At 38.3% G+C, this 18,499-nt stretch overlaps 2 protein-coding genes across 7 annotated transcripts; both read right to left on the reverse strand.

Annotated features, from left to right (window-relative positions):
- Positions 1 to 472: 472 nt before the first annotated feature.
- Positions 473 to 6,803, reverse strand: LOC103964643 (peroxisome biogenesis protein 16). Of its 3 annotated transcripts, none has more exons than XM_048575455.1 (8): positions 3,511 to 4,005; positions 2,869 to 2,926; positions 2,289 to 2,505; positions 1,883 to 2,187; positions 1,524 to 1,792; positions 1,347 to 1,414; positions 961 to 1,022; positions 473 to 836 (listed from the first exon to the last, which is right to left on the reverse strand). In XM_048575455.1, exons 1-8 carry the CDS (start codon positions 3,577 to 3,579, stop codon positions 775 to 777), a joined length of 1,110 nt encoding a protein of 369 aa, XP_048431412.1. In that variant the 5' UTR covers positions 3,580 to 4,005; the 3' UTR covers positions 473 to 774. The 3 variants fall into 3 exon arrangements, with proteins under 3 accessions (XP_048431412.1, XP_048431413.1, XP_009375864.2); XM_048575456.1 differs by having other exon boundaries at positions 2,853 to 2,926; positions 3,511 to 4,001; XM_009377589.2 differs by lacking the exons at positions 2,869 to 2,926; positions 3,511 to 4,005 and adding an exon at positions 6,755 to 6,803.
- On the reverse strand, positions 4,573 to 7,636 carry LOC125473111 (peroxisome biogenesis protein 16-like). 4 transcript variants are annotated; one of them, XM_048575458.1, is made up of 7 exons: positions 7,372 to 7,636; positions 6,771 to 6,828; positions 6,255 to 6,471; positions 5,845 to 6,140; positions 5,480 to 5,748; positions 5,290 to 5,348; positions 4,573 to 4,923 (listed from the first exon to the last, which is right to left on the reverse strand). In XM_048575458.1, exons 1-7 carry the CDS (start codon positions 7,471 to 7,473, stop codon positions 4,833 to 4,835), a joined length of 1,092 nt encoding a protein of 363 aa, XP_048431415.1. In that variant the 5' UTR covers positions 7,474 to 7,636; the 3' UTR covers positions 4,573 to 4,832. The 4 variants fall into 4 exon arrangements, with proteins under 4 accessions (XP_048431415.1, XP_048431418.1, XP_048431417.1 ...); XM_048575461.1 differs by having other exon boundaries at positions 5,845 to 6,152; positions 6,345 to 6,471; positions 7,372 to 7,635; XM_048575460.1 differs by having other exon boundaries at positions 5,285 to 5,348; positions 5,845 to 6,152; positions 7,372 to 7,635.
- Positions 7,637 to 18,499: the final 10,863 nt, after the last annotated feature.

Genomic DNA, 18,499 nt, shown 5'->3' on the forward strand with positions numbered 1-18,499 from the left:
ACCTCAATTCCCGCCGGCGAACCCCAATCTCTTCTCTCCCTCTTCTCTCTCTCTGCTTCCCTGTCTCGCAAGCTCTTATTTCAACATGGAACCCAAACAGATCTTGTGTTGCCGACCTCTGATTTAAGAGCTTGTGAGGTCCCCGGATTCCCCTTGCGTCCTTTTCCGGCGTAAGAGAGGAGAGCAAGAACAAGAGGAAAAACAATGAGAAAGAAAGAGAAAGATTTTGTCCTCAGGGACCTGAGATGGTTCCTTTCCTACCCACAAGGACCTGGCTTATAGTGTGGGTTGTGATCGATGGAGCAATAAATCGACGGCATTTGAATTCAAATGTGCGTGTAATTGTACTTTAGAGGGGCTGTGATGCGAACAAGGCTATATGCTTAAAGCAATGAACCATGCATCGACAATAAAGAGAGCGCTAGCTATCAAAAATAAGAGCAGCGAATGTGCACAAGTTTGCAATGCCAAGTACAACCAACGTACAATCTCCGTGAAAACTCTCAATCAAGCCTTATTACATGCGTACATCTTGATTTGAGCCCTTTGAACTCAGGTATATTGTACATACGTGTGTTCCTTGCGAGTTTCATCAGCAGAATTTCCACAAATTCTATAAAAAAAATTTAGTTGCTAAAGACAACATTGAACCTTTCCTAACAAACTCGATACAGCCATGGGACACATTCGTCAGTATTTGAGAAACACGTCAAAATATACCTTTGCCCACGAGATGTCAAACACTAAAAAGCATAACTCATCGTGGTATCCATCTTATGATCCCGACATGTAAGTATACCTTGTCTGAGCTCCTATAAGAAGCTCAACAAGTTTGCCTGCACAAACCAAAGATTTTGTTGTTCAAGGATTTGCTCATGAATAAATCAAAAACTCAGCTTGTAAAAGTAGCCGGACAACATAAAATGTGAGGGAAAAAAAGAGAAGGGAATGTAAACCAACCTGTAAGAAACCCAACAATAGGTACTGGTTCCAAAACTTTCTCGGTGCTTTCGAGTTTTTGCCTGAAATATATGACAACCAAAATAACAGAAGACATTAGTTATTCTTCCTTAGAAAAGCCTGCAAACTATCATTAAATTTAACTCATAGTAGTAGCATAGCATAGCAACCCGTCAAAACTCTTCATGGACACTGCAATCACTCACAAACAAAAGTATTAGAAATTAGGGATATTGCTACTTTAGTAATGTTAGTAGCCGGCTGAATCAAGTGTTTTTCCATGGAAAAAATATTGAGAGGGTGAAAAACCAGGTGGTGGAGTTCGTAGTTGAAGGGTGGCAAGTGTCAGTCGTAACTAATAACTACACTCTGAAATTCAGCATTACCTGGTATACTTGCTAAAAAAAGGATCTCTCATGAGGTAAAGTGCCCACAACAACTTTCGTCTTTTAAGCTGAATCCATGCCATAAAATAAATAGCTATTCAGCACCAATTTTCAAAGACAAAGCTAGATAAGACAGGTTATCAGAACAGAGAAGGCAAGAATTTTGGAAACCCTAACCTCATTCTTTTCAGAGACAGAAAGATGAAACTGCTGCTCTTTTGTACCACCTCTGGATGATGTAATTCGTGAAAGCAAGCCCATCCCAGTGATGTCAACAGCCAGAGAAAGGAACCAAGGAATCCATGAGCTAATTCCATACTTCCGAATAAATAAAACATAGATGAGTGGTCTAGTTATAAATAGAGTCTCCCCAAAAATATAAAACGCCCCTTGAAGACCTTTCTCGGACAATAAGGTGGACAGGGTCAACTTCTCAACCACTGGAGCTGTAAGATACAACATCTATATAAATAAAAACGCATATAACTTGTACTTACATACCGTAACCAATAAATAAATTTAATCTGAATAGTTACTTGGAGGCTCCATAATTGCTTGCTGGTGTTGAACCCTACGTAACCATACTGGTTCTGAAACCATCCTGGCATTTTCTCCAAACCTAGTCAATGCAGATAGTGCCCTTCCTTCTAAATTCCATGGGTCCTGGCCATGATTATTTCTTAAGTAACCAGGCCCAAGCTGCCCTCCAGGTTTCGTAAAACTAACCATGTTACGTTGAGGAGTTGAAGCTTCCACATGCATTTCATCATTTGGTGTCTCTCCTCCATGCAAAAGCATCTTATATCCATTGTTCCGGAACAAAGCTAACCTAACTAGCACCCTGATGAATAATGAAATCCACAATGAGGCAATAAACAGAATCCTGCATACAATAAATTCTTGAAAAACGACTGACTTATAAATATAATAAATAGTCCTTACTTTGTAGCTTCCATAATAGCAATGAAATTCCATTTTTTCTCATCACCGAAATACTGCTGAGCCACAACTTCAACCAACGTTTCCAAATCCTTTAGTGCAGATATGCACAATGCATATGGGAAAGAATAATCCTCAGTAGAGCCAACATGCATTGAAGTAGGAGATGTGTTGATTATATGTTCATTGATAGCACTTATTATTCCCAAGAGAGTAGTTACTGCAGAAAACATATTAAGAAAAGATTACCAATTCCTGTATTGCATGATACATATATTCACAGAAATATGCAGCGGGAAAGAGACTTACAAATCGGTTTAAGATATAAAACTATTCAATTGAAAATTGGACAAATTGAACATGCTATTCCAATTTTAAGGTATGAAACCTTTTAAATGTACATTTCGAATCTTTTGTTTTAATTTTGATAACTTTCGTTTATTTCTTATCGACCAAATTACTTTTCTAAAGTGTAGGATTACTCCAGAGAGAACCGCATAATCACTAACAGACACAAAAGGATTCCTGCCAACTTCTAAGCTATAACAAGAAGTAGCCAAATGTTACCAAAATTTCAAAAAACCTGCTTCTGGTCCTATCTCTGATTCAGAAAACCGTTCAGGTACAAGCCACGTGAATCCCTGTACAAAGTTTTCACCATCCAGTTAAGATAACAAAAATAGACGATAAAACACAATTGAAGGCCAATCATTCCATGCATTTTCGCCAATTATGAGTTACGATTGCTAATAAAGAAGAAGAAAACCGAAAAGGAACTGACAGAAAATTAACCACACAACATAAATGCAACCTTGAGTGTATTTCTTAATCCGAAACCCGAAAAGTACAACCATATATACTGCTTCCAAAGTATATATGTCAATTGCATCAGCAAAACATACACAGAGTGTGTGTGTGTCTATATATATATATGATTATACGGTAATAGATGGCAATTGTTAACAGCCATATGTCTTTATCAAAAAGGAAGAAATAAACCTTCAACAGCTATATCAGCTAACACTATCTCTAATTCAAAGTTAAAACACTAAAATTGCTATTTTTTTTTTATCAGAAGCCACGATTTCTAAGTTCATTGGAAACCCATTTACATAAATAGCATAAAAAAATCGAGTAAACCTAAAAAAAAAGCACAAAATATCATATAACTTGATAATCATCAACAAATGAAGTAACAAAATTTAGAGAAATTGAGAGAGCTCACATTTGCCAGAGATTCCAAGGAGTGCACGTAGTCCTTGTTCTCCCGAACCCATTTCTTATAAGCCTCCATAGATTCAAAGACTCTGCCTGCCTTTTCCCAGCAACACAGCCAGAAACTTCCCTCAGAAAACCCTCCTACTCAGTTTCTGTGCGATTTGGGGAAGACCCAGAATTCCAGAGAGGCAAAGAGAGAGGCCCTTTAGGGTAATTTGGCTGTGGACTTCCTCGGCTGCTGAATTGCTGATGGTGCGGAAGGGCGAGAGTGACGGTTAGGTGAGGGGTGTCTCTTCGGTTCTGTACTGGACAATGGTATTTAAAGCGGACCGTTGATTTTGTCAGATTTGTGATGCCGATGGGGTTCAAAGTAGTGGACGGTGGAGATCTGGTGTCTTTTGCCGCTTCAATGGATGAGATGTTGAGATATTAGGGATAGTGAGAGAATTTTATGAGGTGGCATAGCAGATGATCAAAGAAATTGGATATGGGTATTGCTCATCCCAAAGTGTTTATGTGAGGGATAGGACCATAGGATCTAGGAAAATCAGACGGAAACAAAAAGGGGCGGTGATGCCTTATTGTTCTTGTTTTATACAGCAATACATTCACAAAAAGATACGATGATTAAACTAATTTTTTCTAAATTACGAAGAACAGAGTCCAAACTTTTGTTAAGTCGGAGCACATGCTTGCAATGTATTTGCATTAAAGGTAGTAGATTTGTGTCAAGTCACACGATAATGATTCATAATAAGTTAGCAATACGCTCTTTATATACAAGAGTCAAATTTAAGACCTCTTATTTTAAATGATGATTCTTGATTGGACTTTAAAATTAGACTGATTGTATCATTGAATTACATAATAAAGTAGACATAAAAACATTAACGTGAAATTTCCATATGTAGCAAGTAAAAAAACTATACACACCCAAAATGTTCTTTTGGTCGCTGGATAACTAAGAATGTATGATTACTCATCCTTGAATATGATAATAGTAGAGAATGTATAATCATAATAACGTACCTAATCTAAAGACGGTATTAAAATACTAAACCAACACCTGGTATTCATTAAGGTGGTATTCAATATGGAATTGGAAGGATGAAAATCGGATTAATAAATGTGAGGAGATTATAAAAAAGAAGAGAGAGTTCCATGTAAAACTATGCAAACGCCTATAACCGCACGGTTAAATATGCTACTAGTGTATCAGTCTAATAATATTTTTTTCCACTTGTAAGCGAGATGACTCAAAGTTAACTGCAAGCGTCCAATCATGGCACCACTGATGGGCTCCAAATGACGACAACCCAACGACCCTTCTTACAAACGCTGACTAAAGAAACTGTACTTGTTAGAGAAGAAGCTTGAGGTTTTTGCTCCACTTTTGCTTTCTTCTTGGCTACTTATGAATCTGCAGAGGAAAATACAATCAGCGATTAAATGTTGAAGTAATCAAATTATGTGACAACAGCTTTTCAATTAAGTATTTGGTTCGGAAACGACGTCTCCTGAGGCTGTGTTTGGTTACCGAGAAACCCGGTGGAAATCAAAGGGAAGGAAAATGTATGAATCTCATATTGTTAATCTATCTGGTTATGGAACTCACGAAACTGGGAATGTTTTTCGTTTTGTTTGGTTAGCTATGAGTCTCAGTTTTCTTGGTGCCGGAGGGGTCGAGAATATGAGTAGTTGAATAAGTGTATAAGTGTATAAATGTCAAAGGAGAAAATGGAAGGAACTAAACACAGCATTGACTTCCTATTCAGCATTACCTTACCTGGTATAAAATGGATCTCTCATCGCGTAAAGTGCCCATAACAGCTTTCGTCTTCTAACCTGAATCCATGCCAAATACAAAGAGCTATTCAGCGCCAACTACGGTGACAGACTAAATATTGACAACGGGACTAATTTCAAACAAAACACTTGCTTAAATAAGACAGGTTCAAGGTTTTGGAAACCATAACCTCATCCTTTTCAGAGACAGAGAGAAGAAACTGTGGCGCTTTTGTACCACCCCTGGATGAAGTAATTCGGGTAAGAATGCGCATCCCAGTGAAGTCCATAGCCAGAGAAAGAAGCCAAGGAATCCATGAGCGAATTCCACATTTTCGAATAAATAAAACATAGATCAGTGGCCTTGTTATAAATAGCACTTCCCCAAAAACGTAAAACGCCCCATGAAGATCTTTTTCAGACCATAATGTGGACAGGGTTAACCTCTCAACCACTGGAGCTGTATGAAAACAACATCTACATCAATAGAAACTAAAATAACTCGTAAGTACATACCCTAACCAGTAAATAAATTTTATATGAATTGAATAGTTACTTGGAGGCTCCATAATCGTGTGCTGGTGTTGAACCCTTTGCAACCACACTGGTTCTGAAACCATCCTAGGATTTTCTCCAAACCCACTCAATGCAGATAATGCTCTTCCTTCTGAATTCAATGCGCCCTGTCGATGATTATTATTGCTTAAGTAACCAGGCCCAAGCTGCTCTCCAGGCCTCATAAATCCGCCAATTTTACTTTGAGGAGTTGAAGCTTCCAAATCGGTTTCATCATTTAGTGTCTCTCCTCCATGCAGAAGCATCTTATATCCACTGTTCCGGAACAAAGCTAACCTAGCCAGCGCACTGTAAAATAATGAAATCCACAATGAGGCGATAACTAGAAGCCTAAAGACAATAAATGCTTGACAAATGAGTGACTTATGGCAGAAAACAAATGGTCCTCACTTCATAGCCTCCATAACAGCAATGAAATTCCATTTCTTCTCATCACCAAGATACTCTTGAGCTACTACTTCAACCAACGTTTCCAAATACCTTAGTGCAGATATACACAATGCATACGGAAAAGAATAACCCTCGGCAGCGCCATCATGCACTGAAGGAGGTTCTATGTTGATTATATGTTCATTGATAGCGGTTATTATTCCCAGGAGAGTAGTTACTGCAGAAGATCATATTAAATAGAAGATTAGCATTGAAAAGGTACATTTTGGATAAATTAAACATGCTGTGATGAACGATGATACTTTGTTATTCAGAAACACAAAGCCAAGAGATTATGGACAACTCCAATTTTACTTTTCTCGTTTTGATAACTTTCCGAGCAACCAAACTTACTTTTATACATTGTACAATTACTCCAGAGAGATGTATATAATTACTAAGAAAAACCAAAGAATCCCTGCCAATGTTTAAAGCTACAACAAGAAGTAGCCAAATGTTACCAAAATTTCAAAAAACCTGCTTCTGGTCCTATCTCCGATTCAGAAAACCGTCCAGGTAGAAGCCACGTGAATTCCTATACAGGGTAACCAAAATCCAGTTAAGATAACAAAAATTTGCAAAACACAACTTAAGGCCAATCATTCCATGAATTTTCACAAATTATGAGCTAGCGTTGTTGATTAAAAAAGAACAAGAAGAAAACCAAAAGGAGACATAGTACAATTAACCATAAAAAACAATGTGAGTGAATTTCTTATGTATGAGCTACATATTAACCCCCGAAAATCCAAATAGTATTCCCATAAGTGTGGATTGGTATTAAAGTATATATGGGAATGGATAATACTTCCCTCATTCCCCACTAACAATGTGTCCTCGTTTTACTGTACAAACGTCATAATTGGAAGCATTCACAAATTCACATTCACATGTGGTTATGGAAAAGGAAGAAATAAACTGTCAGGTTTCACCATTTCCAATATCATTGAAAACCCAGTTAACCAAATAGCATAAAAAATCCAATTAACGAGAAAAGAAAACGCAAAATATGCCGATTAAGTCACGTAATTTGATGATAATCAAGAAATAAAGTAGGGAAATTGAGAGAGCAGCTCACATTGGCCAGGGACTCCAATGAGTGGACAAAGTCTTGGTTGTCCCTAACCCATTTCTTGTAAGCCTCCATAGCATCCCACAATACACCCCAAAACTTCCCCATTTGGAAACGACCCAGAACACCGGAGAGGTAAAGTGAGAAAGCCGTAATTTGGCTGTGGACTTCCTCAGGCGCCGCCGAGATGCTGATGTGAAGTTGCAAAGTTCACTTACAGAGTGATGGATCGTTGACACGTGGATTTTTAGAATATTTGTAGTAAAAAGATTTGATTTTTTCAGTCAATGTGGCACTCAACTAACAAACTCGGGGATTGTACCGACATTTACGTAACGATGAATGCTTTATATTTTCTCATATTTAATAGGAATTGTTATTGGCATTCTATAAATTTCATTTTGTACTTTAAATTTTTTATATTTAGAAAGAAAAATACATTTGTGAGGAGTGAGAATGAGATTTGTAGAGTGCTAATAACAGTTCCCTATTTAATTGTTAAAATACTAGGAACCAGATCCATATATACTAAGCCTATTGGGTAGGCGATCCGAACTGTTGAAATTTGATCCAACGGCTACAATTATTATAACTTTTAGAAGGCCCTCTATTTGTAGCCATTTGATTAAATTTCAACAACCGGATCGCCTGCTCAGCAGGCTCAGTTTTATTGGATCCGGAGGGGATCCAGTTCCAAGATACTATGACTACTACAGACTACGGTCTGATGATATTTTTCTTTACTTGTAATTGAGAGATCTTGGATTTGAATTTTGTAGATAACGAATTTGATACCAAATTAGGTTACCTATTGTGTAACTTAGGCGAGCTCCCCCTCTTTTAGTGTAAAATATATGTTTGTACTAAAAAAAAAAATTATTCAGATGCTAAATCTAATGAATTTTAAGTTAAAGGACTTTAGTTACAGTTTAATCATATAATTCAACGACTTTTTTTTTTTTTTTTAGAAAAAAAAATGACCATTACTTTAAAAAAAAAAAAAAAAAACGAATCGGCTCGCTGCTTCATCACGGAAGTCTGCTCTTTCGAGAGTCGGGAAGACTCACAGAGGTATTTCAACCTCATACTGGCCACCATTGTGTGAACCAATACCAGGAATTGAACGTTAATTTCTCTCTTTTGATCCTTTACAATTCATTCCATCCGAATGTAAGAAAATGAAATGAATATGTGAAAGGTAAAAAGAAGTCTGTGGATAAAAACTCACTAATTCTATTACTTGATAAACCAAAAATGGGAATGATAAAATATAGAGTATTTCCTTTTTTTATTTCACACCATTTCAAACACTAAAATGAAAGTTGTATGTTCTCATGCCATACGAATGAGAATGAGGAAAGAAAATTTCATTCTCAAAGTGCATATTTTATTAGTTAAAAATATAATTACAAATTTTGTATTAAATAAAAATAAATAAGTTGTAAGCGACGAGGCCAATATCAAAGGCAACAAATTTTTCACCGCTCTTTTTTTCATTTTGCAAACTGATGCTTATTTTCATCTTTGGATTTTCTCTTAATTCATTCAATCCAATGATTATCAATAAGTCGAGTTACTTGAAGTAAGAAAAAGAATGCGGTGAAATTACTTTCCAGTGTTAATAGAGCTTGAATAAGTAACCAAAGGACAAAGTTATATAGAAAGGGCACGTGGATTTCCTCATGTTTCCCTCGTAACTCAAGTGATTATCTTTTTAGGGTGCGTTTGTTTGGCTTTAAAAATTTCATGGGAGGGACTAAGAATTAGTGTAGTCTCGTGTTTGTTATGTGCATGGACTAGCTTTAATGGGATTTAGCTTTCATTTGCCTTGAATTGGGGGTGGGAGAGGGAAGGCTCGCTAGACAATCTTGGCGAGACCCCTAGAAACCTTGGGATTGTTAAGATCGTCCTCTCTCTTGCTCCTTACTTTCTTCTCCTCATCAACTCTCATCGCCCACAACCTCGTCTCCCTCTTCGCCTCCCTCCTAATTGTCAAAGAATCTAAAGTCTTCCTCGTCATCATCCTTTACGAGCTCCCTTTTCTCCAGTTGTAACAACCCGTCTCGGATTTGGCAAATCGAAAGGGTAAATTAGTAATTTTCACTTTGGTTGTGGGATATTTGTTTGAGATGTTGCTTTATGGCCTTAATTGGTGTGCCCAAGGGGGCCAGCCTTTGAGTTTGTCCCCCAACCCACTTGTTCTTTCTCTCTCCCCCTCACCATGACACTCTCTTTCTTTTTCCCCCTCACTTTATTTAATCTCTCAATCTCTCCTTTATCCCTCCCTACAACTCTCTCTTTCTCTCCGAGCTCACCACACCTTACACAATGAAGGTCAGCGACGACACTACCCCCATCAGACCTGCACCACTGTCTCAACCGCAGGCCAAGATTGTAAACCTTCGGCAGTGGCGGAGTCACTATTCTTGGTTTCCTGACACACTATCAACGTAGGTACGTGCTTAGACACCAACCTATCCCATAAACCAACCTAGATCCTAGGCTGCGCGTGGAGCACATGCGCCTCCATCGAAGGTACTATGCTTCGCCACCATCCACGGTGGCTTTTTCAACGACCCAAAATGGTGCCCTCAAATGGTGCATGAGGGCGCGTGTGGCGGCGTGTGGGGGTACCCGAGGTCCTTTTTTTGTTTTTTGACATCTTGAATCCATTTATGACATCCGTTTTCTGAAATTCAATTGTTATGGTAGAGTTAATTTATTGGACCCTTTATGTGCTTAGGTGCGTTTGTTAGTGGTGTTCCTATGCACCTTTGTTGCACGGCTCTACGCCAACGGTGTAAGGTAAGTAGACCCCTTCTAAAATGCATGATTTTACTATTAGAAATGCATACATGAAAAGCATGATTTATTGGTTACGTTTTATGAAACGTTTATGAGTAAATTAGGTCTACACTTTATGAGATATCATGCTGTACTGAGAATATTTTGGAATACCATACTTTATCGATTTTTACATTCTTTGTAGTACATATGATTGGTGACTACATACTATGAAGATATTTTAAGATATGATGTTTGAGCTACTGAGCTTTGTTGAGATATATGTATATATGTTTGGAAATATTATATTAAATAATTTTTGTGCTTATCTAGTGGTCACTATATGCCTTCAGGTGGGTGTTGTAGGAACCTACGGGCGATTGATACTTACATGCTTTTGGGTGGGTGCTGTAGGAGCCTACAGGCAATTGAAACTTATATATGCCTTTGGATGGATGCTATAAGAGCCTATGGGCGAATGAAGGCCTTCGGGTGAAGGAAGTGTTCTAAATGAAGTGTTCTGAATGAAGTGTTCTATATGCCTTTGGTCTAATGAAGAGTTCTATATGCCTTGTGGCGATACTGATACCACTACTTAACATATTATATATGATATATGTTTTACACAAAGGTTTTATGGCATGCTAGGGTTTTCAGAAAACCTATTACATATTATACTATTGAGTTTTCATAAACTTTGGGGGTTAGTACGTTGATGAATAACTGTTTCAAAATTACTTATATATAAACTTAGTCCACTCATGTTTTATTTTGCGCCCCCTAAGGACCGAGGAGTACAATCCCGGCATCAAGGCACTCCTGCATCGGCATCTTCGAGTTCTTTCGGTGTAGGACCCATCCTTTTGTTCATTCAATTTTATATTATTCATTTTTAATGTCTCGGATTAGTTGTATACTCTGAGCACGTTCCACAATTGCATATTTATTATACTTAAGTTTACAAATTTTAATTACGTAGGTTAATTGTTCTAGTCTCATGCATCCTAATATGGCTTCCTCACCTTCAAGTGTCCGCTAGCACATGCCTACCCTGGTGTTTGGTGAATACCAGGGTCGAGCTTGTTAATTTGGTATCAGAGCGTGGTTTGTTCAAAGCATACTTAGGATCTTCTGTTACTGTAGTGGTGTGTCGGTCATGACATCACTTGGATGTCACGATTTCCGGATTTGTTGTCATTCGGCACAATGGTGCAACCCTCATTTGCATGAATAGTCACATCCTATTGAAGAAGAAGAAATTTCATGTCGAGATTGTGCCTCATCAATTACGAAATGGATTGTTGGACGACTTTCAACATCGGACCGATACTCTACAACATGTTTTCCTTAGGAATTACGGGCAAAGTTGTATCTACATAGAAGTGTGGTGAAACGAAAAATCGAAGTGGTTTGAGTTCGAAGACCTAAAAATGGTAATGTTTTACTGAAGGTGTCATTGTGCATTGAGGCAACTTATTGGGTGACGCTTTTACTTTTCGACGGTTGGGACCACCTGAGGTAAACCGTCCTATTTCCAACTTAGAGTCTGTAGTTATTGTCCTGACTTCAAAATCTAAGGACACCTTCACCGTGGTGAAATGAAGGAAAATTTGTGAAAAACATGTTCATTTAAGCAACATCAATAGCATGCAATTAACAATTAAAGGCGGAATCATGCTTGTATGCACTTAAAACAAAACATTTACCCATGAAATTCAAAGCCTAGTAGATAGGTGAATCAAGACTCAACTCAAAACAAAGTGAGTTGAGAAATCAATACCTTTGTAGATTCCTCTTTGCATAAGCAAAGGCTAATCACCCAAAGAGAGGGCCTTCATTCCTTGCATCTTGGATCCATGGATTTGGATGGATGAAAAGGTTTCTCCAAGTTCCCAAAATTGAGAACCTCTAAGTCTCCACACCAAGGTATATTGTAGAAGAAATGAGTGACCTAGAGGAAGTAAGATTACTAGCTATTCCCCTCTAGATTGGCCGGCCTCTTTGAGAGCAAAGGGAGGTTTTTGTGTTCTCATCTTTACTCCCTAGAAAACCCTAAGGATGAAATGGCTATAAAGATGTCTTTATACCATCTCACAATGGAGTGGCAAACTTGCAATTAAGCCAAGTTCACTACCCTCCTCTAAATGGCCAGCCTAAGGGGATTTATTGGGCTATTTGGGCCTTTGTGAATCATTATTCATTAAGTTGTCATACAACTTAAGTCAATGGACTTGACGTTCGAAGCCCATTGGGCCTTAATGTCCAAAACTATCCCGAGGTCTTTTAACGAACTTATTCGTTTGATTAATAATCATATTAATTAATCCTTGCCATAAATAATTAAACCATTTAATTATTCTTACTCATCTCCGTTGAATCTTCAATCTCTACCTTACACGGTGTACGATCCATTAGGTTCCTTTTAGCGAGGTAGTGGGCGATTCAAACTCTTTCCAATCGATTGTGAATTGAAACTTACTTTCAATTCTCCCGTTAGTGATAATACACTTTTAGGGCTTCCACAAACCATAAGTGACACCTAGCAGCATATCATGGTTACCCAAGCTAATCAGAAGAGATGGATAACCTATTCAGTTTAGGATTACAAATGCAATACGGTCTTTCTCTAATACAATACTCTTGACCACATTGTTTGGTTTGATAGTTTATTCATGTCTACTATCCAATGTGAATCTTGTACTTATATGATTACCTTGAATGTGATCTGGAACGCATTCCAACATCTCATTCATACTCTGGCCAGAGATTCTAAATCATATCATAGAGTATTCTCCCTCAAACAGTTTGAAGGTTAGAGATCCCTTGTTGCGCATTCACTTGCCTCCATGGCTAAGTGGCTTAACCCCAACGATGCCGTGGACACCCTGATAGAGTGACGTTGACATAATCAAAGATTAAGGACCTAACCACAAGACAACTGTGATGCATCAGGTCAAAAGACTAATTTGCATTATCCCAACCATGAGTTCTCATGTAACATGAATATGAGAACTCTTCGTTGATCGTGTTCAGTGAACTCATTCTCTATTGAGCACCTACGTACTTGTCTTGATGTCACACACACCAATGACTCGAGACTAGTCACTCTCCCTGAGAGAAGACATAGCACGTACTGATCTTAACGGACTGTCAATGCCCAATTGACAATCCTATGATCAGGAACGTTTAGGATGTGTCAACGAAAGAATGGTCTCATGAATCTAACTTCTTTAGATCACATTCTTCCAATCACATATTTCTTGGACTTATCGTTTAAGCATATAACATTTATATGTGACGGCTCAAACAATAATCTTTGCCCTTTACATTTAAACTACATTAGTTTGAAATGAACTACATTAGTTTGAAATGTCCGTAAAGTATCATCATATGATTGGTTTTAGGGCACATTTCCAACATGAAACACGTAAGATCTTTATCAACCTCGCAAAACTTCGTAGTTAGATTCTCAGTCGAAATGAGCTAAGTTTCTGGCGACGGTGATTGATAGAGTATATAAATGTCTACGATTGCACCATCGTGTACCACCCCGATTGTGCAAGCATAGTTGCTGAACATCTTAGTAGAAAGGCACACCAATACCCGAATATTCTTTAATTAGTTATATTTCCCCTTTGTACAGAACTCTTGGATATTTTGCACATGATTATGGATCATCAGGAAACCGAGTTAGCAAATTTTTAGGTTCGACCATTTCAAGTTGTTACTACCCAATCAAGCTAGGTACTTTTATGAACTCAAACATCAGAGTTGTATATTTAAATCCAGATATCTTGTACTCTAGATTTAATTTGACCTTCAAATCCTAGAGTGTTCTTTTAGCCTTCTCGACGTGGTTTCTTGCTCAATCAATGAGGAATTCACGATAGATCGACTCGGCGAATGTGTGCACCCAGTTTCATATCAATGTTAGCAGGAATATTTGGAGCATAACCTTCTCGCGAGCCTACCAGACTTATTAAAAAGAGTTTCATGTGGCCTTCAGGTTTGAGTCACCTTTTAGTAAGGGATTAGTGAAGGTAATAGTACGGGTGGTCAGCGGATTGCATCACCAGTCACTATCTTCACGCAGGAATCAATAGCCACCTCATATTATCTTGCTACAATTCATAGGCATCATATCGTACTTTAGCAGTTCTTTCCCAACAATATATATATATATATATATATATATATATATGTTCATTTGCCTAAATATTTTAAGGGTATCTTCCACCCAACCCTAACACACCTTTTATATATATCTACTGAGATTAAATTCCATCTTGGGTTTCGAGTTTGGTAATTATGAGCCAGTTTCTATGAATGGTTTGAGCGGTAGTGGTTATTTAAAGGAAGTAGTATAAGTGATTGTTCTTCTAATATAGGTTTCGAATCTTGTACTTCTCGGCCAGGAGAGCGATGATCGCAATTAGTCACGAAAGACATGTTTACGATATGTGTTCGCCTTCACGTATATTTTGACTACTTCACTCTAGGACCTTGTTGTTCGGATGCCCGTGGATGTCGAAGCATTTCTGACAGCTCTGGTTGGTACGCTTTAGAGTAGTACAACAATATAATCGAGGCATGAATAAGACGATCTTGGCACATTTCACATTGAGGAGCACAATAGCGTTTGACAACTTCGGAAACTTTTCATTTGCTTACCGAGACAACCATGAGTTATCGGCATTACATGCTGCAGACTGTAATATCGATGGCTTAATTGTTGGGTTCGCTAAGCAAGTGGGCGAGTCGGTTGTCGATAACAGGAACTACTAGTTAGCTATGATGAGGACTCGACCCAAGACACACCCATTCTCAAAGTACGTGACATGACTAATGTTTGGACAAGGCCATTTTCATTTTTGGTTTGGATTTTCAGCATAAGTATTTTAACTTATCTTATTATGGTTATATATGTATTTTCAAACATTACAAATGTTTTTGGGGGAAGTTTTTTTTTTGTTTTCAGTTTTAAGTTCAACACGAGTTTTCGACCTCTATGTTATTACATATCTATTTTGACGTTATCGTATTATATGTACATACTTTTAATCTTACATTATTATATATTACGACTTTATATCTTTATAAAGTATGTTTCTACTATTATGTTGATAGGGGAACAAAGTAGGAGCTTGGAGGCAAGAATAAGGATTTTGCAACCCGCTTGTGACAGTGTGGCATATTCTCTTTCATCCAACCACTCTGACTTGATTTCTTCTTTACATATGTGTATATTCTTCTTCCTATTTTAGAGTATTTTTGTATAGCAAGTTATTTTAAATTTTGGGACAAAATTTTCTTAACGGGGGCAAATTGTAACAACCCGTCCTGGATTTGGCAAATCGAAAGGGTAAATTAGTAATTTTCTTTGGTTGTGGGATATTTCTTTGAGACGTTGCTTTATGGCCTTAATTGGTGTGCCCAAGGGGGCCACCCTTTGAGTTTGTTCCCCTGCCCACTTGTTCTTCCTCTATCCTCTTCACCGTGACACTCTATCTTTCCCCCTCACTTTATCTCTTATCTCTGTCTCTCCCTCATCCATCCCTACAGCTCTCTCTATCTCTCTCCAAGCTCACCATATCTCACACAATGAACGTCAACGATGACACTACCCTATCAAACCTGCACCATTGTCTGAACCTTGCTGTCTCAACCTCAGGCCAAGATTGTAGACCTCCAACAATGGTGAAGTCACTGTTCCTGGTTTCCCCGGCACACTCTTTAGGTGCTTAGACTCCTTTGGGTTGTGCTTAGGGTTTGATTAGGGTAGATTTTAAGTGGTTTATACTTGTTGAATGCAAAAATGGCTCGGGGAAAAACTTCCCAGTTTTCGATAAGGGAATCTGAGACTTGTAAGCCGTTTTCAAGCCACGTTTTAACCACGGCTGGACCTTAAAATGGTATAATCCTAATCTGCACTTGGTTGTCTTCAATTTGGTGGGTAAATCGTAGGTTATGGTTGAGTTTCGAGGTTGACTAGAACTTGGAAAACTTCGGCTTTCGTCTCTGTGAGAACCAGTTTGACAACTAAGTTAACCCGACCCGGTAACCCTAAACCTAAATCCACCGGCCCAAATCCTTGGGTTGGGCTACCAGGCTCTAACCCAAAACCCAACCGAGCTTATACGATCCCAAAACCCAGACCTTTGGCCCACTGAACCCAAGCCGAACCACCAACTTAGCCCAGAAACCAACCCAGACCCCAGGCCATGCATGGGCGTCTGCCTTGGTAGTCTTCCGAGGCATGTGGTAGCGTGTGGGGGTACCCGAGGTCCCCCTGTATGTTTTTCGAAGTCCTGAATCCGTTCATGACATCCGTTTTTTGAAATTCAATCGTTATGCTAGAGTTTTATTAATTGGACCCTTTATGTGCTTAGGTGCATTTGTTAGTGGCATTCCCATCCACCCTTGTTGCACAGCTCTACGCCAATGATGTAAGGTAAGTGAACCCCTTCTAAAATGAATGATTTTACTATTAGAAATGCATACATGAAAATCATGATTTATTGGTTACATTTTATGAAACATTTATGAGTAAATTAGATTTACACTTTATGAGATATCATGCTTTACTGAGAATATTTTGGAATACCATACTTTATCGATTTTTATGTTCTTTGTAGTATATATGATTGATGACTATATACTATGAAGATATTTTAATATATGATGTTTGAGCTACTGAGCTCCATTGAGATATATGTACATATGTTTGGAAATATTATATTCAGTGATTTTTGTGCTTATCTAGTGGTCACTATTTGCCTTTGGGTGGGTGTTATAGGAGCCTATGGGCGATTAATACTTATATATGTCTTCAGGTGGGTGTTGTAGGAGCCTACGAGCAAATGAAGGTCTTCGAGCGAAGGAAGTGTTTTGAATTAAATGTTCTAAAGGAAGTGTTCTAAATGAAGTTTTCTGAATGAAGTGTTCTGAAGGAAGTGTTCTATATGCCTTCTGGCGAATGAAGGGTTCTATATGCCTTCGGGCGATATTGATACGACTACTTAGCTCATTATATACGATACATGTTTTACACAAAGGTTTTATGGCATGCTAGGGTTTTCGGAAAACCTATTACATATTATACTATTGAGTTTTCATAAACTTTGGGGGTTAGTACTTTGATGAATAACTATTTCAATATTACTTGTATATAAACTTGGTCCACTCATACTTTGTTTTGCGCCCCCTCAGGACCTAGGGGTACAATCCTGGCGTCAAAGCACTTCAGCATCAACATCTTCAAGTCCTCTCGGCGTAGGACCTATCCTTTTGTTCATTCAATTATATATTATTCATTTTTAATGTCTCGGATTAGTTGTATGCTTTGAGCACGTTCCATAATTGCATATTCATTATAATTAAGTTTACAAGTTTTAATTATGTAGGTTAATTGTTTCTAGTTCTCATGCATCCTAATATGGCTTTGTCACCTTCTGGTGTCGCCCAGTACATGCCTACCCTAGTGTTTGGTGAACATCAGGGTCGGGCGTGTCACTAGTTCCCCCAACATCATACGGTTCTTCCTGTTCGAATCGTCAAGGGTTAGAGCTCATATCGCTCGATTTATCTGTGTTTTAGCGATTTTCTTTTTTTTGAAAATAAGTTGTTTTTAAATGTCTACCAAACACATTTTGGGGCTCAGCTTTTTTAGTACCCACTTTTTTAAGAATTTAAGCTAAACCAAACTAGTACTAAGTTAATTCAGCATAGTCTAGTCTAAAGCTAGTCTAACTTAGTCCCTAAAACTAGTCTAATTCGAGATATTTCGGTGCAACAAACCCACTCTTAAAGTTTGATTCTACCTCCATCACTATTGTTTGTACCATTAAGGCCTTGTTTGGCATACAGTATAAGACACCAGATACTACTAATAATGTGCAGTATGGTTTTTGGTGTTCGTTTGTATTAAATAGTCACTAGATTAAACAATTTGGGCCTACCTATTTTATACGGTATAGACCCGCTTGCTTATCCTCTCCAAAACCATGATACAATTTAGTCGGGCGCTTTCTCCTTCCTTTGAGACGCAGTCGCTCTCTCTGCTCCAGGATAGCTGCCCTTCTTGACAGTAATGATGTTGCCTCCTACTCTTCCACCACCCACCACCACGCAGTCAATAGAAACCGACTGTGTGCCCTCTCTATTGACCCCTGACGGAGATATGTTTAACTCTTTGGCCATCGAGCATCGTAACTTTAGGGATGGGGAGGTTTTGTTTGGTTGAGAGTCCACCACATAAATGGAGAGAGGTTTGTGACAGTGAGGTGCAGAGAAGAAGAGAGGGTGAGTGGCCATGATCCTGGCATTGCTCATGGCGATTGGCTAGCAGTGA

The sequence above is a fragment of a genome, unplaced genomic scaffold, assembly GCF_019419815.1.
Source record: "Pyrus x bretschneideri cultivar Hongxiangsu unplaced genomic scaffold, Pyrus_bretschneideri_v1 Contig8, whole genome shotgun sequence".
NCBI classification, from domain to species: domain Eukaryota; kingdom Viridiplantae; phylum Streptophyta; class Magnoliopsida; order Rosales; family Rosaceae; genus Pyrus; species Pyrus x bretschneideri.